The sequence below is a fragment of the Salvelinus fontinalis genome, chromosome 17 (genome assembly GCF_029448725.1).
Source record: "Salvelinus fontinalis isolate EN_2023a chromosome 17, ASM2944872v1, whole genome shotgun sequence".
Taxonomy (NCBI): Eukaryota; Metazoa; Chordata; class Actinopteri; order Salmoniformes; family Salmonidae; genus Salvelinus; species Salvelinus fontinalis.
In genome coordinates this window covers 4698047-4717561 of record NC_074681.1, presented here as the reverse complement: position 1 = coordinate 4717561, position 19515 = coordinate 4698047, and the positions used below count along the sequence as shown (strand labels likewise).

Genomic DNA, 19515 nt, shown 5'->3' with positions numbered 1-19515 from the left:
GGAGGAGGAGGAGGAGGAATGTGGGGAATGATGATGGAGACTAGTGGAGGAGGAGGAGGAGGAGGAGGAGGAGGAGGAGGAGGAGGAGGAATGTGGGGAATGATGATGGAGAGTAGTGGAGGAGGAGGAGGAGGAGGAATGTGGGGAATGATGATGGAGACTAGTGGAGGAGGAGGAGGAGGAGGAGGAATGTGGGGAATGATGATGGAGACTAGTGGAGGAGGAGGAGGAGGAGGAGGAGGAGGAATGTGGGGAATGATGATGGAGAGTAGTGGAGGAGGAGGAGGAGGAGGAGGAGGAGGAGGAGGAGGAGGAGGAGGAGGAGGAGGAGGAGGAGGAGGAGGAGGAATGTGGGGAATGATGATGGAGAGTAGTCGAGGAGGAATGTGGGGAATGATGATGGAGAGTAGTGGAGGAGGAGGAGGAATGTGGGGAATGATAATGAGAGTAGTGGAGGAGGAGGAGGAATGTGGGGAATGATGATGGAGAGTAGTGGAGGAGGAGGAGGAGGAGGAGGAATGTGGGGAATGATGATGGAGAGTAGTGGAGGAGGAGGAGGAGGAGGAATGTGGGGAATGATGATGGAGAGTAGTGGAGGAGGAGGAGGAGGAGGAGGAGGAGGAGGAGGAGGAGGAGGAGGAGGAGGAGGAGGAGGAGGAGGAGGAATGTGGGGAATGATGATGGAGAGTAGTGGAGGAGGAGGAATGTGGGGAATGATGATGGAGAGTAGTGGAGGAGGAGGAGAAATGCAAGGGAGAGTCTTTCCTCTTTTGACATTATAATAGATGTCCTATTGTTTGGGATGTCTTTGTTTGTAGTTTTTACTCTCTCTCTATCTTTAAGCTGTCCTCAGAATAAATCTGAAAAGGCTATTATTGAAATGATGATTATTATAATATTATAATTATCCTCACAGATTGAGTGGGGATACTACTGATGTTGTTTGATTATCTGTTTGTGTAAAGGATTGTGTATAGAACAGGACAATTGCAGTTGTGTGATATGTATGATGAATTGTATGTGAATGTCACAGAGTTTACAATGTACTTTGATATTTATTCTATTTAATATTGCATGTGCTTTTACTTATTCTAGATTTCATGAAATAAATAGGTTTAGTCGTACAAACCTGTGACATGAACAGTACACTTACTTTCTCAGCAATCTTCAACAGAGAAGTACCTGTTGTGTATGACAATAAAATAGTTCAATTATCAAACTGTTGTTCTGCATTATAAGCCAAATTTGCTTTGCATGACAAAAGGCACATTTCCATTTTGTGCTCAATGATGTTATCAAAACATAGGCCCGAGACTCATGTGAAACATCATCACGATCAGAGCCATACTGCTGCTATATAATATATTCCACTCCAGCAGGTGGCAGTATCGCAAATGCCGTTACCTCGACGCCACACTGGCAACATGATTCCCTCCCTTGCAGAAACGTCTGACGTTGTTTTGGCGCGGAACGTTTCAATCGCATTTCTGCGCGGGTAATGTCCTTTTGTTGTTAGCTAAACACGAAGTTTAGTTGTAGTGTATAACCAGTAATTTACCACATCAGAAAACTACAAGACAGCATGCAGCGAAGCATATCGTAAGTAAAGTCAGCATTGGTCTCTGCAACACTAGTCAAGTAATGTTACCTAGCTAGGTTGGCTAACTCAGCCTGTTTGCTTTTGTGCTAGGTAACGTTAGTTAGCTACACTAGCAAAATTAGTTCCTTGCCATCATCTAGCTAACTGGCTTGAGGTACATTGAAACTAGCTAGTTGGCTTATTTGTGGTTGCAAAGATGTGACCAACACACACGAGGTCAAACTCCTTGGACTTTGTGTTGATAATTAGGTGAAAATTACTTCGACTTGGGCCTAACTAACATTACACCCGTGCCAATATATCCTCCAACCATCGGCATTATCACTTTTATACAACGGGTTACCAACATATTAAAAATAATGATTGACATATTTTCATTAACGTTATTTTGATTAATATAACGCGACTCAGTCGTTCAGTTGTTTTTTTGGTTCTGTATCTATGGACGCGACCCAGTCTTCTGTTCTAAATGTTCCATTGCCATACTGGCTGGCAACGTTCTTGTCGCTAACTAGCCAACTACAGCTAACTTAAAGTAACGTAAAAAAAGAATAACAGCTGCATTTAAGTTGTTTTCTAGTGACATTTATTTGGATACGTACATAACAGTAAGCTAATGAGGGGCGATTTCGCCTGGCATAGAAAATGTGCTCACTCGCCAGGACACTGTTGTTCAGAGGAACTAGCCAACAACACAGCTAACACAATCACTTCAAACACGGAAGCTGTAAATATGGACAACTAGCCGTACTTCGTTTCGTTGTACCCTTTTAAATTGAAATTCCTTTGTGTGTATATATATATTAAATGATGCCAGCTGATTCATGATTTAGACTGGCTGAGAAACGCAGTCTGTCTCGTCCCGACACGTTCATTACTATGGGACAGCTGGAGATAGAATTTGAATATTGATTTTTTTTGTTGCAAATGTCATTAAGCCAGACAGTATGGTTTATACACATCTCCGCTGTTGAGAACTAAATGTTGGTCAGAAAGAAATGCGAGATAATGTCTAGATACTTTTTAAAGTGGAGATCAAGTGTATATTTTTGCCTGGTTGGGCTGATGAGACATTGGATTGTGCACTTGGATGAACAGAGTAAATGGGCATTTTAATGTCATAGATTTAGCTGGTGGTAACTTGTGGAATAGACACTGGCTGGAATGCACTTTTAACCAATCAGCATTCAGGATTAGACCCATCCGTTGTATAATTAAGCAATACCGCTCGAGGGGGTGTGGTATATGGCCAATATACAACCTCTAAGGGCTGTTGTTAGGCACGACGCAACGCTAAGGGCTGTTCTTATGCAGAGTGCCTGGACACAGCCCTTAGCCCTGGTATATTGACCCTATATCACAAACCCCTGAGGTGCCTTATTGCTATTATAAACTGGTTACCAATGTAATTAGAGCTGTAAAAATAAGTGTTTTGTCATACCCGTGGTATACGGTCTGATATACCACGGCTGTCAGCCAATCAGCTATCAGGGCTCAAACCACCCAGTTTATAATATCATATAACGTTAGTGCCTGTCTCAAAATTCTGCTTGACACCTGCCTTAATATAAAGCGAATCATGAGACTCAACAGCGTCTTTGTGTCATGCATAATGTATTTTTTACCTTTACAGTAGCTACATATGTTTTCTTTCTGACTTCTGTTACATTTTCTTCTGTCCTAAAGATCTTTCTTTCAGCCCAAAACGGGCAAAGAGAAGGAGAGCAAAGAAAGTGATGGACCGGTGAAAGAGAAGCCGGTGAAAGAGAAGCCGGTGAAAGAGAAGCCGGTGAAAGAGAAGCCGGTGAAAGAGAAGCCGGTGAAAGAGAAGCCGGTGAAAGAGAAGCCGGTGAAAGAGAAGCCGGTGAAAGAGAAGCCAGAGTAAGTGTTTAAGGCCAGGGGGTGAGGGTGGCAGGGTTTTCACGGGTGTAGCCAGAGCCATATATTTAAGTTAAACACATGGCCCTGGGTGTAGTTGTCTATACAGGAAACACATTACCCTTGAAGTTTGTGGTTGAGTACTTGCCTGAATAGCAAAGCAATCAGCAACGGCGAAAGCGAACAGAATGTAGAATGACCGATATGAGAGTAGGTATTTGCAGTGTATATAATGTATTTTTATTTTCCATCCTTGCTAGACCAGTCAAAAGGCCTCTCAAAGTTCAGAATGGGGTCCATGAAGAGCCTGATTCGCCAGTAAAGAAGTTCACTAAACGCAGTCGTCAGATCTTGGACAGTGATGATGATGATGAGGCTCCAGCCGGAATAGAACAGGAGCAAGAGGACATGGCTGTGCAACCCAAGGTAGGTTTTACATTTCCCACCTCATATCCTCCTCTACGTAAACAAGCTCTAATCAGGACATTGGATCCATCCCATATGGCAAATATATTATCTCCAGTTCAGTCCCCCAGCTATGTGTTTGGTTTGCTAACTCTCTAGCTAAGTGGCTATGTTGCAAGATCAAGCTTCTAGGTTACAGCAGAGACTATCAAGGACCTCCTGGATCAAGGTCCCTGCTGCCTAAATTAGTTTTGTGCGTCAAAACAATAACACATTTTGTTTTTTAGAGCCCCTTGCGTGCGCTGCTGGTAATACTGTCTACTGTACAGGAACAGCATGACTGTATGAACGTTTGGTTACCAGCCAACCCTACTCTGGTCTTTACCATTTGAAACAATTGTAAAGCCAAAGGAGGGTGTGTGTAAATAAAGATGCGACTGACTATGTATTCCAAAGGGCATCATATTCCCAATACAGTGCAGTCTTGACCAGGTCGCTCTTGAAAAACAGATTTTACCTAAATGAGACCTGGGTAAACAAATACAAATCTAGGAAATAGTGGCCGTTTGTGACGCTCTCTGTGTATATAGATCTGAACTTTGTCTCTCCCCCACAGGATGAAGTATTCAAGGCTGTTACCACCCCCCTGTCCCCCGCCTCTCCAGTGACCACATCCGCCTCTCCAGTGACCTCATCCGCCTCTCCAGTGACCTCATCCGCCTCTCCAGTGACCACATCCGCCTCTCCAGTGACCTCATCCGCCACTCCAGTGACCCCATCCGCCACTCCAGTGACCCCATCCGTCACTCCAGTGACCCCAGCTGCCTCCCCCACCCCTGGAACCCCTGACACCCCCACTTCCATCTCACCTTCCGGAATACCCAAACGCCGCACCGGTCGGTCTCTAGCTGTATAAGTCCAACATCTACTAACACACTGTTAACAAAGTTGTCTGTTTTTAATGTTGAATGTTGAAATATGTTGAATATGTTTAAATATGTCTGAAAATAGGAAAAGGCATTTCCATATCTGGGGTTACTTGTTGCAGGTGCGTGGGGAATTATTCAATGATAACAAAGAGAAAATATTTATACACAATTTTTTTTTTTTTTTTTTTTATGAACAGAATAAATATATTTCTAAGAACTACATCAATTTGATCAATGCCACAAAAATGTGTTCAGCAATGATGTATGTCTTAGTTGTTTCTATCTTCTCTGTAGAGTAGTGGTGCATCTCTAACTAGTTGTGTTTCTATCATCTCTGTAGCAAGGAAGCAGTTCCCAAAGAGAAAGCTGGACAGCCGGAGTGGCAGTGAAAAGGAGGAGGAAGAACAAGGACAGCAGAATAAAAGAGCAAAGGTTGAGGAGACACAGGACAGCACTGGTAAGGGTTTCCTCCATTACAAGTGTTCCTACCCCTTCTCTCTTCTGTTGCATTACTCCATTTCTCTTTTTCTCTGTAGAGAATGAAGAGGAAGCGATGGACGTGGGAGGAGAGAACAGTGTGGAGAAGCCTGGGGTGGCGCAGAACAACCCGGAGGAGAAAGAGACGGATGAAGAGAAGGAGAAAGCACTTGATGTGAAAGAGACCGCGACTGAGAAGGCTGAGGAGGAAAAAGGAAAAAGTGAAAAGGCTAAAGAGAGAAGCCCTAAGGGTCAAAAGGTTAAAGAGAGAAGCCCTAAGGGTCAAAAGGTTAAAGAGAGAATTCCTAAGGGTCAAAAGGTTAAAGAGAGAAGTCCTAAGGGTCAAAAGGCTAAAGAGAGAAGCCCTAAAGAAAGAAGTCCTAAGGGTCAAAAGGTTAAAGAGAGAAGTCCTAAGGGTCAAAAGGCGGTAAAGGACGAGAAAGAAAAAGTAAGTCCTAAAAATGAAAGGAAGGAGGAGAAAGACATGAAAGAAGAGAAAGTGTCAGAAAGCCCCCAAGCCAAGAAAGCCCCCACCATCAGCAGTTTCTTTGGTGAGATTTTTCCCCATTTACTTCCTGCCTTGCACAGGAACATCTCTATGAATGACTTTGTATTCTGCGGTTTGTTTAGAAGAAACCTGAAGGAGTGTAACACTGCTTCTCAAGTGGCACGGAATAGGGTGCCATTTGGGATTTAACCTACATTTTGTTTTGGGAGGTTTTGAAGAAATCTGAAGGAGTGTAAAAGACTTGTAAACTGCAGAGATGGCAGTGGAACAAGGACATGTAACATCCTTTGTACTTTATACTTGAAAAAGCTTGTTTGACAAACCGTATGCTCCAAACTCCAAGTCTGAATGTTGGTTTCTTCTCTGTTATCTAGCTCCCAGGAAGGCTGCTGTAAAGATGGAGAGACCAGAGAAGAGCGAGGGAGACGGAAAGGAGAAGAGCGAGGGAGACGGAAAGGAGAAGAGCGAGGGAGACGGAAAGGAGAAGAGCGAGGGAGACGGAAAGGAGAAGAGCGAGGGAGACGGAAAGGAGAAGAGCGAGGGAGACGGAAAGGAGAAGAGCGAGGGAGACGGAAAGGAGAAGAGCGAGGAGTGTATAAAGGAAGAGGCGACGGTGTCCCGTACCCCGGAGGACGTTAAAGACAAGAAAGGGTAAGAGAGAATCACAGATGGTTATGAAAATATGTTAACTTTACACCATGGCTTCATCCCATTCTCCACCCTTTTCCCAAAATTGGTGCTTTGGTCAATGGTGTAATCTCCCTCTAGCCAATGATTACAACAATCTATTGCTTTTAAAACTGTCACTCTAAGTGTATCTCTTTGAAGGAGTAGCTGTACATGTGTACATTCATGTTTTCTCCAGTGAGTTGAATAGTGCAGTATACTGTATTAATCTGTATCTTTGACCCCCAGAGAGAAGACTGCCCAGGCCCAGTATGACCCGTCCAGACCCAACTATCACCCTGTAGACCACGCCTGCTGGAGCTGGGGACAGAGGTACGTCCAACCCCCTTAACACAGCTAGAGCTGGGACGATAACTGGACATTATCCACACTGACCAACCCAACCATTTAAAAAAATATATTTTACTGACATCGATAATAACGACAATTTGCTTTTACTAAGAGTTAAATAAGCCTAATATGGCCTATTGCTAATGAGAAAATTAAGAATATAAACATTTGTAGGAGTATTTTAAAGGTTCAAATACAGTTACATTAATCAAATGAATAAGCACCAGGTATCGTTCAATTTATCGTTATCGAGCTAAAATTCAGTCAATTTATCACGATGTGGATTTTTGTCCACATTGCTCAGCTCTAGCCACACGACTCAGCCGTATACCTCAACCTGGGTCCTATTCACTAGGCACCAAACTAACGCAAATGGGCCGAAACAGAGAGGGACTACCTGAACTTGTCCAATAAGAAACGCTTGTTTTAATTTCCTATTCCAAAATGATTTTGCTGCGATGTGCACTAATGATTTCCACCCTGAACAACCTACACTGGACATATGCACTGTAAATAAGTCTCTCAACAGAGTTATATTCATTGTTTTGTCTAATTTTCTCTTTCACAGGGTCCCGTATTTGGCTGTTGCACGCACCTTTGAAAAGATTGAGGAAGATTCTGGCAGGTAAGAGATTTCAATAGACCTCCCAAGTCGTAACTGGTTTGTGCACCCCAAATGGCTCCCTATGTAGTGCACTAGGTAATGGGGTGCCATTTGGGACAGCCTGTGTTTTATTGTAGTGTAATTTCCCCTTTTATATTGTTTTACATACTAATTGCATTTCTTTCCTTTTTTTTGTTTCTAGATTGAGGAACATTGAAACATTATCTAATCTCCTACGCTCTGTTATCGTCCTCTCTCCAGGTAAAATAGCTTTTATTAGTTTTTCCCCAAGGTGTGTACAGCCCAGGTGCAGGATGCCAACATCCCAAATGACATTCTAATATTCTCTATTTAGTGCACTACTTTTGACCTCTAACGTACTATCTGTAAAGGGAAGCTGTGAAATACCCTGGATATGTCCCAAATGCCACCCGATTCCCTATGGGCCCTCGTCAAAAGTAGTGTGCTATATAGGGACTAGTGTGCTGCAGTTAGTGTGCTGAGTGTTTGTCTCTGTTGTTGTTCTTGCTCAGAGGACCTGCTGTGCTGCGTCTACCTGTGTCTCAATCAGCTGGGTCCTGCTTACATGGGGCTGGAGCTGGGAGTGGGAGACACTGTTCTGATGAAGGCTGTCGCCCAAGCTACTGGTGAGACACACACACACACACACTCTCTGTGTTGTTGTTATTTATCTTCCTTTGCTTTTGGGCGTAGAACTCTCTCACATCTTTGTTCTTGTTGCCAGGGCGACAGTTGGACAAAATCAAGGCGGAGGCTGCAGAGAAGGGGGACTTGGGGTTGGTGGCTGAGAGTTCTCGTAACAACCAAAGAATTATGTTCCAGCCAGCCAATCTGATTGCGGGGGGTGTGTTCAACAAACTGAAAGACATTGGGAACATGAGTGGGAATTCTGTGAGTGTGTGTGAGAGTTTAACACTGTAAAACTCTCAAATCGTTTTGACAAATTCACTGATTGTTTTCTTAAACAGTTCTCTGTCCTGGGAATAGGATGAGGAATTTATTATTAATCCGTCTAGAATTTGATTAAAAGGAATTAATTATTTTCTCTCTCTCTCCCCCTGCCTTTAGGCCATGAATAAGAAGATCGACATCATCAAAGGTCTCTTTGTAGCCTGTCGTTTCTCTGAAGCCAGATACATTGTCAGGTAATAGTCCCCACTTCCTTCACTATACTACTGGTCAAACTGAGGATGTCTCCTAAATGGCAGCCTGTGCTCTATGTAATGCAATACTTTTGACCTGAGCCTTATTGACCTGTCTTTCTGCACTCACTGAGTTCTAGCGTTTGTTCATTTTATATGTGATCCATTATTATTTTGTTGTTGTATCTTCCGGTCACCTGTTATTGGTTTACACAGGATATAGTTGAGTATGTTGTCTTGCTTCATTAGTCAAGCTGAACTTATTATCACTCCTGTCTGCCTGCACAGTCACAAGTCGTCACCCCGCTGGTCGGTACCGTAATGCATTCAAATAAGATAGGATCTCTGTGACTATTAAGTTATGTGTAATTCTATAGTACTTTATAACTGTTTGTTTACCAGCTGCTACGTACAACACCAGTACATGTACAACATCAGACAAAAAGCAGGACATCATCAATGCATGTCTGTATTGATTGGTTGATTGGTCGACAGGTCGCTGGCAGGGAAGCTGAGGATTGGCTTGGCTGAACAGAGTGTACTCTCTGCCCTGAGTCAGGCTGTGTGTCTGACTCCTCCAGGACAAGGTTAGCCAGCCAACGTCTTTGCAACATTTTCACAATGTTTAAACAACATTACCTCCCAACTATATCACGTTTTCAAAATACTATCACATTACCACAACATCGTCAAAGCGTTTTCACAACAGTGCCCCCCCCCCCCCCCCCCAGACATTACCATAACATCGTCAAAGCGTTTTCACAACAGTGCCCCCCCCCAGACATTACCATAACATCGTCAAAGCGTTTTCACAACAGTGCCCCCCCCCCCCCCCAGACATTACCACAACATTGTCAAAGCGTTTTCACAACAGTGCCCCCCCCCCCAGACATTACCACAACATCGTCAAAGCGTTTTCACAACAGTGCCCCCCCCCCCCCCCAGACATTACCACAACATTGTCAAAGCGTTTTCACAACAGTGCCCCCCAGACATTCCCATGTTGGTTCACAACATAACCTCTACATACAATATTAATGTCTGCCTTTGATGCGACTGAGACGTTAGTGTGTGTGTTCCAGACTTCCCTCCGGCGGTGGTTGACGCGGGGAAAGGAATGAGTGCAGAAAAACAGAAAGCTTGGATAGAAGAGAAGAGCCTTGTCCTCAAACAAACTTACTGGTACTAAACCTGCTAAATACAGCTGTAGTCAGTGTGTTCCTTACCCAAACGGACCCCTATTCCCTATATAGTGCACTACTTTTGACCAGGGCTCGTAGGCTTCTGCACATTGTAGTACACTATGTAGGGAATTGTAGTGACATTTGGGACAAAGCCTGTGTGAATGAGATTTTCTTCATGGATTTATTCTGTCCCGTCCAGTGAGATGCCCAACTATGATGTCATCATCCCAGTCATTCTGAAGGAGGGGATTGATGAGCTCCCCAACCACTGCAAACTCACTCCAGGCAATAAGAATCATTTATTACATTTTTTTAAGTGCTTTTCATTACATCAAGAATCCCAAAGTACTTCAAGCGGGAGGGGGAATGTCAACCTTTTCTGAGTAGATGAGGTACTGACCATCGGGGTTGTTGGTGTGGTATTTCTGACCCCTGTTCCTCAGGTGTACCGTTGCGGCCCATGCTGGCTCACCCCACCAAAGGTGTAGGAGAGGTGATGAAGAGATTTGATGAAGCCGCCTTCACCTGCGAGTACAAGTATGATGGAGAACGAGCACAGGTAGGTGTGTGTGTGTGTGTGTGTGTGGTTGCTCACTTTTGTCTGTCCTATACATGTGTCAGCTACATGTTTGTTATCTGTGTGTGTGTGTCCTGCTTAGGAAACAGACATGGTGCTATTGTGCCTCAGGTTGTGAGGGCCTCCCGAGTGGAGGCTGTAGAGAGCCCTGTGAGGGCCTCCCAGGTGGAGGCTGTAGGGCGACCTGTGAGGGCCTCCCAGGTGGAGGCTGTAGGGCGACCTGTGAGGCCCTCCCAGGCGGAGGCTGTAGGGCGACCTGTGAGCCCCTCCCAGGCGGAGGCTGTAGGGCGACCTGTGAGGCCCTCCCGGGCGGAGGCTGTAGGGAGCCCGGTGACGGCCCTCCCGGGCGGAGGCTGTAGGGAGCCCGGTGACGGCCCTCCCGGGCGGAGGCTGTAGAGAGCCCGGTGACGGCCCTCCCGGGCGGAGGCTGTAGAGAGCCCGGTGACGGCCCTCCCGGGCGGAGGCTGTAGAGAGCCCGGTGACGGCCCTCCCGGGCGGAGGCTGTAGAGAGCCCGGTGACGGCCCTCCCGGGCGGAGGCTGTAGAGAGCCCTGTGAGGGCCCTCCCGGGCGGAGGCTGTAGGGAGCCCTGTGAGGGCCCTCCCGGGCGGAGGCTGTAGGGAGCCCTGTGAGGGCCCTCCCGGGCGGAGGCTGTGGGGAGCCCTGTGAGGGCCCTCCCGGGCGGAGGCTGTGGGGAGCCCTGTGAGGGCCTCCCGGGCGGAGGCTGTGGGGAGCCCTGTGAGGGCCTCCCGGGCGGAGGCTGTGGGGAGCCCTGTGAGGGCCTCCCGGGCGGAGGCTGTGGGGAGCCCTGTGAGGGCCTCCCGGGCGGAGGCTGTGGGGAGCCCTGTGAGGGCCTCCCGGGCGGAGGCTGTGGGGAGCCCTGTAACGTGTTGTCCTCTTGGCCATTAAGCTGCTGTCTGACTCCTGAAAGGGCCACCAGATGGCGCTCTAACATACAGCTGGCTCGCAGTGCTTGTGTTCCATCTTTACAGGTTGACCCTGCGTATTTCTGTCTAATATAACATGTATTATGACAGTCGGCAGATGCCTATTCAAAGCAATGGGAAGTAGTGCGTCCATTTTCTTATGAGTGGCCCCTGCGGGAATTGAACCCACTGTTTTGGTGTTTTTAAAGTGTTAAACTCCACCAACTGAGCCACACAGCTCTGCTCTACATACAACAGGAAACTCACTGCCTGTTGTTGGTTGAATGGTTCAACTATTGATAATTGTATTGTGCAGATCCATATCTTGGAGAACGGGGAAGTGCGTATTTTCAGTCGCAACCAGGAGGATAATACCACCAAATATCCTGACATCATCTCCCGCATTCCTACGGTAACAATGACCCTCTCAACACTCATCCCAGATGACAACCTATTCCCTATATAGTGCACTACGTTTGTCCAGAGTACACTACATAGAGAATAGGGTGCAATTTCAGACACAATCTGAGATCATTTTAGCCCCTTTATCATGGACATAAGCACACTGCATGATAACACTATTACCTGTCTCTGTCGCTCTCTCGCTGTGTCTCTCTCAGGTAAAGAATGAGTCTGTGATTTCCTGTGTGTTGGACTCTGAGGCAGTAGCTTGGGACCGAGAGAAGAAGCAGATCCAACCATTCCAGGTTCTCACCACACGGAAGAGAAAGGTGACAGGAAAGAAATGAGTGGTCCTCTTACTGAGTTACCATGGTTTCTCTAGTCATTGTCATTACAGCTGCATGGCTGATTAGCCCAGGTGGCTGTTTCCTCAGTGGTCGTAGATCCTTTTCCTACCAGGCTCTGATCAAGAAGTGGACTGACCTGTCTGGTTTGACCTGCCGGGAGATGGGCTACCTCCCATCGGCATAGCGCTGAGGGGCTGTCGAGCCCTCTCACTGTCACTATATACTGAGTACAGGGACCAAAACATCTAGGTTGGAATCATCTTTTACTGGGTGGGGGGTTAGATGGGTGGGTGGGGGGGAATGGTGTTAAGTGACCTGTGCTGTATATTCTGTAGGATGTGGCTGATAGCTGATATTAATGACCTGTACTGTGTATTCTGTAGGATGTGGCTGATAGCTGATATCAATGACCTGTACTGTGTATTCTGTAGGATGTGGCTGATTTCAATGACCTATACTGTGTATTCTGTAGGATGTGGCTGCAGCTGATATCAAGGTCCAGGTGTGTGTGTACGCCTTCGACCTGCTGTATCTCAATGGAGAGGTGAGTGGATGAGAATAGGAATTATAAGGTCGGTTAGACATGGACACTTTTTCCTATTTAGTGCACTAGTTTTGACCAGGGCCCGTAGGTTTCTGGTCCAGAGTAGTGCACTATGTAGAGAATAGGGTGCCTCTCTGGGTGTCTCTTCTCTCTCTCTCTCTCTCTCTGGGTGTCTCTCTCTTCTCTCTCGGTGTATTCACATTGTTTGTGCACCACTGGTTGTCCTTTTCTCATGGCAACGGCCCCAAATCTTGACACTGCGGTATTTCGCCTAATGGACATGGGAGTTTATCAATGTTTGATTTGTTTTCAAATTCTTTGTGGATCTGTCAAAAATATGTCTCTAATGTGGTCTCGCTCTCTCTGGGTCTCTCTCTGGGTGTGTCAGTCTCTAGTGAAGAAGCCCTTGTCATGTCGCAGGGCTCTGTTGAAGGAGAGCTTCCAGGAGAAGGAGGGAGAGTTTGTGTTCGCCCGTGCCATCGACTCAGACAACACAGACGTCATCGCTGAGTTCCTGGAGCAATCGGTTCGAGGTTTGTGGGATAAGTGTGTTTTTTTATAACGTGTGTGTGTGACCAGTCTGTTCGCTGTGTTTTTTTGTGAGGTCACTCTTGTCTTCTGTGATCTCCTTCTGTCCTTGACCTGTTTATTCATGTCTTAGGCTATGTCCTAAATGACACCCTATTCCCTATATAGTGCACTACTTTAGACCAGAGCGCTCTCTATGGTCCCTGGTCAAAGGTCACGCACTGTTGCCAGGGATGGTGTAGCATTCTAAGCCGCTTCCTCTTGGATCATGTATAGTACTGCAGCAGAGGCCACCATCCAGCCCCCTCTGTCTTTCCTCTCTAGCTCTCTCTCTCTCTGTCCTGTACAATAGATATGTGAGGAGTGGGACTGCCCAAAAAACATACAAGTTTGAGAGAGAAAAAAGCTGTGCACTGTACAGCGAAGGGTTTACCAAGAACATTCCAGAAGGACTCATTTGAGGCAGAAAGGAAGTTGTCGTTGTCTTACGTCAGATGGCGTCACACCTACACAACGTTCGTCCCTCAATCAATCTGTCTTGTAGGACGTCGAACTCATCCTAAAATGTTGGGATTCCCGAGCATCCGCCATTCAAAAATGGAAACGGTTCCTAAAATGTTATATCAATGCTCTCTTGTATGACTCTCCATGAAACAGGCAGAATAACGAGCCAAAGTAATACAAATGTTGTGACAATGATTTAATAGCTTTTGTTTTAATTTTCTCAAACTATCTCCTGCAAAAAATTTGCAAAGATGTCCTCCGCCAGTGCAGTGACTTAATCAGCTGCTTAGCTGTTCTAGCTAGCTGTCCTACTGACGTGGTAAGCTAGCTAGCTGTCTGGCGTACTGACGTGGTAAGCTAGCTAGCTGTCTGGCGTACTGACGTGGTAAGCTAGCTAGCTGTCTGGCGTACTGACGTGGTAAGCTAGCTAGCTGTCTGGCGTACTGACGTGGTAAGCTAGCTAGCTGTCTGGCGTACTGACGTGGTAAGCTAGCTAGCTGTCTGGCGTACTGACGTGGTAAGCTAGCTAGCTCTACCTTTACTGACATTTTTAAAGCTTGTTTAAATTACCCTAAAGTTATATACTTGCAGCCCCAAAGTTAAGAGCGACTGATCAGAAATCAGTTTGTAGATCAGCATGTTTCCCCTGCGATCGCTAACGTTACTCTGTATGGTTGGGTCAGCTGAGCAAAGCAGCTGCTTCATGAACACTCATCATGCGTCAGCACTACTAAAGTAGCTTGCTTAGCTAGCTTTTGTTTTGAAGCATTCAACATTGTGTGTTACTAGGTAGAGGCTTGGTTGGTTTGCAGCATCGTTTCAGGGACTGGTTCAGCAAGCTAATGTTGGACATTTTATGCTAGCTGTCGTGCCCATTGTCAAACTTCAGAAATGCTCAGAGATGCACAAAAAGTCTTCGTTAGATGTAAAATGGAGCGACTAAGACTTCCTCACCAAAAACATTATTGAAAGATGTATTGTTTTAGCTTACATTCATTCAGACTGTTTTCGGGCAGAAATTGTGTTCAGCAGACGAATTCAACTAGGTAATATTTTTTTATGCTAGACGACACAATGTAGCTGAATTATCCCATCACCCTTGCGAGATACGAGACAGATCAGTGCCGGCAGAATCGACACGCTATCTGGCTTAGGACGATGGCGAACCGACACGCTATCTGGCTTAGGACGATGGCGAACCGACACGCTATCTGGCTTAGGACGATGGCGAACCGACACGCTATCTGGCTTAGGACGATGGCGAACCGACACGCTATCTGGCTTAGGACGATGGCGAACCGACACGCTATCTGGCTTAGGACGATGGCGAACCGACACGCTATCTGGCTTAGGACGATGGCGAATCGACACGCTATCTAAGGACAATGGGGAATTGGCTCCCATTTGGGGGACATTAAGTGTTATGTTTCTATGGGCCCTCGTCAAAAGTAGTGCACTATATATGGAATCGGTTGCCATTTCCTGTTTTTAAATACATTTTAAATACAATTTTGGACGCACTGTAAATGTTGTTTCTGAATGTAATTCTGGGTTCATCAGACTCCTGCGAGGGACTCATGGTGAAGACTCTGGAGAAAGATGCCACGTATGAAATCGCCAAGCGCTCTCACAACTGGCTCAAGGTACAGACACACCACGGGGTTCTCCCCAGGATTTAACAAGGTGGTGCTGCTGAGTACAGCTGGGGGGGACACTCTGACAGGGGCAGCCCCCCCCTTAAGACTCTGACAGTTTTGCGTTTTTGAACATCGTTAACGGCCATTTCCTGCTGTCTTGAACTAAAAAGTGCCTTCTATATAACAAGTAAAAATAAATATATATTTACATTTTTTATTTATATATACATGCATGCATACACACACACACACACACACACACACACACACATACAATACCAGTCAAAAGTTTGGACACCTACTCATTCAAGGGTTTTTCTTTATTTTTACTATTTTCTACATTGTAAAATAATAGTGAAGACATAAACTATGAAATAACACATATGGAATCATGTAGTAACCAAAAATGTGTTAAACAAATCTAAATATATTTGAGATATAGCCACCCTTTGCCTTGATGACAGCTTTGCACACTCTTTGGCATTCTCTCAACCAGCTTCATGGGGTATTCACCTGGAATGCTTTCCCAACATATGCTTAGCACTTGTTGGCTGCTTTTCCTTCACTCTGCAGTCCAACACATCCCAAACCATCTCAATTGGGTTAGCATTAGTTTTTCATGTCTTCGCTATTATTCTACAATGTAGAAAATAGTAAAAAAATAAATAAACGCCCTTGAATGAGTAGGTGTGTCCAAACGTTTGACTGGTACTGTGTGTGTATATATATATATATAGCATGCTATATTTATTTATATATATTTATATATTTATTTATATATATATATAAATATATATATAATATAATATATATATATATATATATATATATATATATATATATATATATATATATATATATATATATATATATATATATAGTGGCGCTGCCAGTCCACAAGGTGGCGCAGCTCCTCTAACATTCTTTGACGAGAACCCTGCACTACACACGTGTGCACAAACACAAGAACTTGTTACACGTTTTCTATAAATCCTTCCTGTCTCTCTGTCTAGCTGAAGAAGGATTATCTGGATGGCGTGGGGGACACGATGGATCTGTGTGTGATCGGAGCGTATCTGGGGAAGGGCAAGAGAACAGGGACCTACGGAGGCTTTCTGCTCGCCTGCTACGATGAGGACAATGAAGAGTTCCAGTCAGTCTGCAAGGTGTGTGTGTGAGAGGGGGCTTCTTTGTGTGGGCTGTATGTGTGTGTGGGCTTTATGTGTGTGTGTACCTGTCTGCCTGCCTTGCCTGCGAGGTGACTTTTTTTTTCTCTTTGTCTGCTGGTTTGTCTGTTTTGAAAGGTGACAGCGCCTCGGGCCAATTAGGCTAAAGGCATTTAACACAGGGAATTCTGTCAGTTGTGTTATTCTACTCTGCTAAAGGTCTCATCTGGTTTACCGCAGGGGACTATCTTTTTCTGGTTCTTTTGTCTTTGCAGATTGGGACAGGGTTCAAGGATGAAGATTTGGAGCAACATTATAAATTCTTAAAGGTACAATACAGAAACCGTTGCTGTGTTCTATTCTCATTTGTGAAGCAAAGCCCAGAGTTTCTGTTGCAAAGCTGCCAAAAGTCTTTAGATCCAATTAACTATGAAGCCATTGTCTTTTCCAGGAGCATATTTTGCCAAAGCCACGCCCCTATTACCGTGTGGACCAATCAACTGAGCCCGACTTGTGGCTCGATGCCGTGCAAGTATGGGAAGTGAAGTGTGCCGACCTATCGCTGTCGCCGATCTACAAGGCTGGCATGGGATTGGTTAGTACCACTCTTGTTTGTACACTGGCACATCAATACTAATAATATAAAGACTGGCCCTATTCCTTTTGTAGTGCACTACATTTGACCAGGTCCCAATAAAGTAGTGCACTATATAGGGAATAGGATGCCATTTGGGACACAACCAATGTCATTTGGAAATTATTCATTCGATTCAATGCAATTTCATCTTTGAGGACCGACAGGGATGCTTCCGCCACAGACTCTTCACCTCATTAATCCCTTCTGCAAATCTAAGATGTGTTGTTGATTCTCAACAAACTGTTTACGTCTATAGATTTGAGTATTTAAAAAGTTCCCCCAGATTTCTTGTGAGGTCATGGCTCTTGTTGCTTTTCTTTTGTGGTTGATATTATTTAATAGACTTACCATGAACACATGTTACCCACAAGTTCAATGCACACTCATATAGGCCTAGGTCCAATATTTACACTATATCTCCCAAGGGGCGCCGCGGTCTAAGGCACTGCATTTCAGTGCAAGAGGCGTCACTACAGACCCTGGTTCGATTCCAGGCGGTATCACAACCGGCCGTGATTGGGAGTCCCATGGGGCGGTGCACAATTGGCTCAGCGTCATCAAGGTTAGGGTTTTGCTGGGGTAGGCCGTCATTGAAAATAAAAATCTGTTCTTAACTGACTTAAATAAATGTTGAAATAAATCTCAGGGCCAGAGTATGAGTAGCGGTGCTGCTGTCCATAAATCCTATTCATATCAGCACTCCTACTCTGAAGCTCTTTGTCGATACGGGCCCTAATCTGTGATTTATACCAGGGTTGTGTCCCAAATGGTCCTCTATTTCCTATATAGTGCATAACGTTTGATCAGAGCCTTGTGGGTAGTGTACTACATAGGGAAGAGGTTGCCATTTGGGACAGAGCCCAGGTCTCAAAGTGCTTTACTGGTCAAGTCTTCGGGTGCTTGGCTAGTAATGCATCAACTGGGAAGGGAAAACCTGCACTCACTGAGAGTGTCTGTGTTAATGCATTTTCTCTGGTCCTCGTATCTTCTCTCTTTGGGACCCAGAGAATGGCTTCAACCTTTTGCTCGGGTTATGGTTCGGACATAGTTAGTTGAAATGTTGTTGACAGTCTACAAAACAATTTGGGACTATCCAAATACAGTGTTGCCGATGATTCATGTATTTTCTCTCCTGTTTCCCAGTGTGACCCAGAGAAGGGCATCTCTCTTCGGTTCCCACGCTTCCTGAGGATCAGAGATGATAAGAAGCCAGAGGAGGCCACTTCAGGAGGACAGGTACGTTGAGACACTGCTGTGACACACTGGAGTTGTGTGTCTTGTTGCCACATCGCGTCCTTTCTTCTCTCCTCCCTCTCAACTGTATTGGAGGAGAATGTCCCGCCCCTTGGACCTTCTCCAGTGAGTTTTGAGAAGGTGTCAAGGGGAGAGGATGCAAGGAATCAAGGGGAGATTTATTTGTATGCTTTTTTTTTTCTCACAGCGCCTTCTCTGTATTTTAACGTCTCCTTCAGAATCTCTCTGAAATCAAGTCACTGATTTCTGTCGTTCTATTTTTCTATTTTAGATTGCTGATTTATACAGGAAGCAGCAGGTTGTGCAGAATCAGGGCGACAAAGCTGACCTTGAGGACTACTACTGACCTCTGACCTGATCAGCTGCCCGTCCAGTCGCCAATGACTCGGGGGAAATCTCAATGTGTACATAATTATTATTGTTTTTTTAAATGATGAACCTTGAATAAGGCTCTGCCAATGTTATGACGTTAAACATTTAGTTGTTGAGCCCAAGGCTTGTTTGTGTGGGGGGGATTGTATACACAGCAGTATAAAGTACAGTTGTCAATGACTCAAATAAATCACCATAATGTATGTGAATAAAGGCTTTTGCCAATTTTATAATATGGTGTGTGTGCTCATTTTAGCCACTAAACATATTTTTCTCAACATATGCAGTATAAAGAACGTCAGGACTATTGGTGGCTTCCCTCGTTCAGATTGTTACGATGCATATTTAGCTAACGCTTTACCTGGAACTTGCAGGTATGCTTTCTAACTTGCTCTAAGCGTGTATGAGTCTGAAGGCATTCTCTGTACAACTGACTAGGTTTTCCCTTTTAATGTCTTCTAAGGTTTTAGAATTCAGGCAGTGAGTGAATACCACTTTGTTCCCTTTGTCCTGTGTGCCAGCCAGTCTAATGAAGATGAGTTGAATGGCACTTTAATATTTGCGGTACATAGTGACTTGAATAGAGTCCACAGGAGTAAACAAAAAGCTCTACCCTCAGTACCTCTCACTCACAGCTTCATTACCATACAGATGTGTCCCAAATTGCACCCCATTATAGTGCACTACTTGGTTTAATGTCATTGGCACCATACTCCCTATATAGTGCACTACTTTTAACCTGAGCCCTATGAGTCTACACTACATGACCAGAAGTATGTGGATACCTGCTCATCCAACATTTCAAAATCATGGGCATTAATATGGAGTTGGTTCTCCCTTTGCTGCTATAACAGCCTC

At 45.1% G+C, this 19515-nt stretch overlaps 1 protein-coding gene across 1 annotated transcript; it reads left to right on the top strand.

Moving 5' to 3' along the window:
* The first annotated feature begins 1440 nt into the window (after nt 1-1440).
* On the top strand, nt 1441-18890 carry lig1 (ligase I, DNA, ATP-dependent). Its single transcript, XM_055865958.1, has 27 exons — nt 1441-1599; nt 3287-3481; nt 3739-3904; nt 4500-4779; nt 5153-5269; nt 5349-5840; nt 6172-6448; nt 6713-6796; nt 7383-7439; nt 7621-7679; nt 7952-8065; nt 8164-8330; nt 8508-8584; nt 9077-9168; nt 9664-9763; nt 9965-10050; nt 10209-10324; nt 11583-11678; nt 11887-11997; nt 12488-12559; nt 12948-13092; nt 15152-15234; nt 16242-16394; nt 16670-16723; nt 16846-16989; nt 18175-18267; nt 18557-18890. Exons 1-27 carry the CDS (start codon nt 1583-1585, stop codon nt 18629-18631), a joined length of 3522 nt encoding a protein of 1173 aa, XP_055721933.1. The 5' UTR covers nt 1441-1582; the 3' UTR covers nt 18632-18890.
* The last annotated feature ends 625 nt before the right edge of the window (nt 18891-19515 follow it).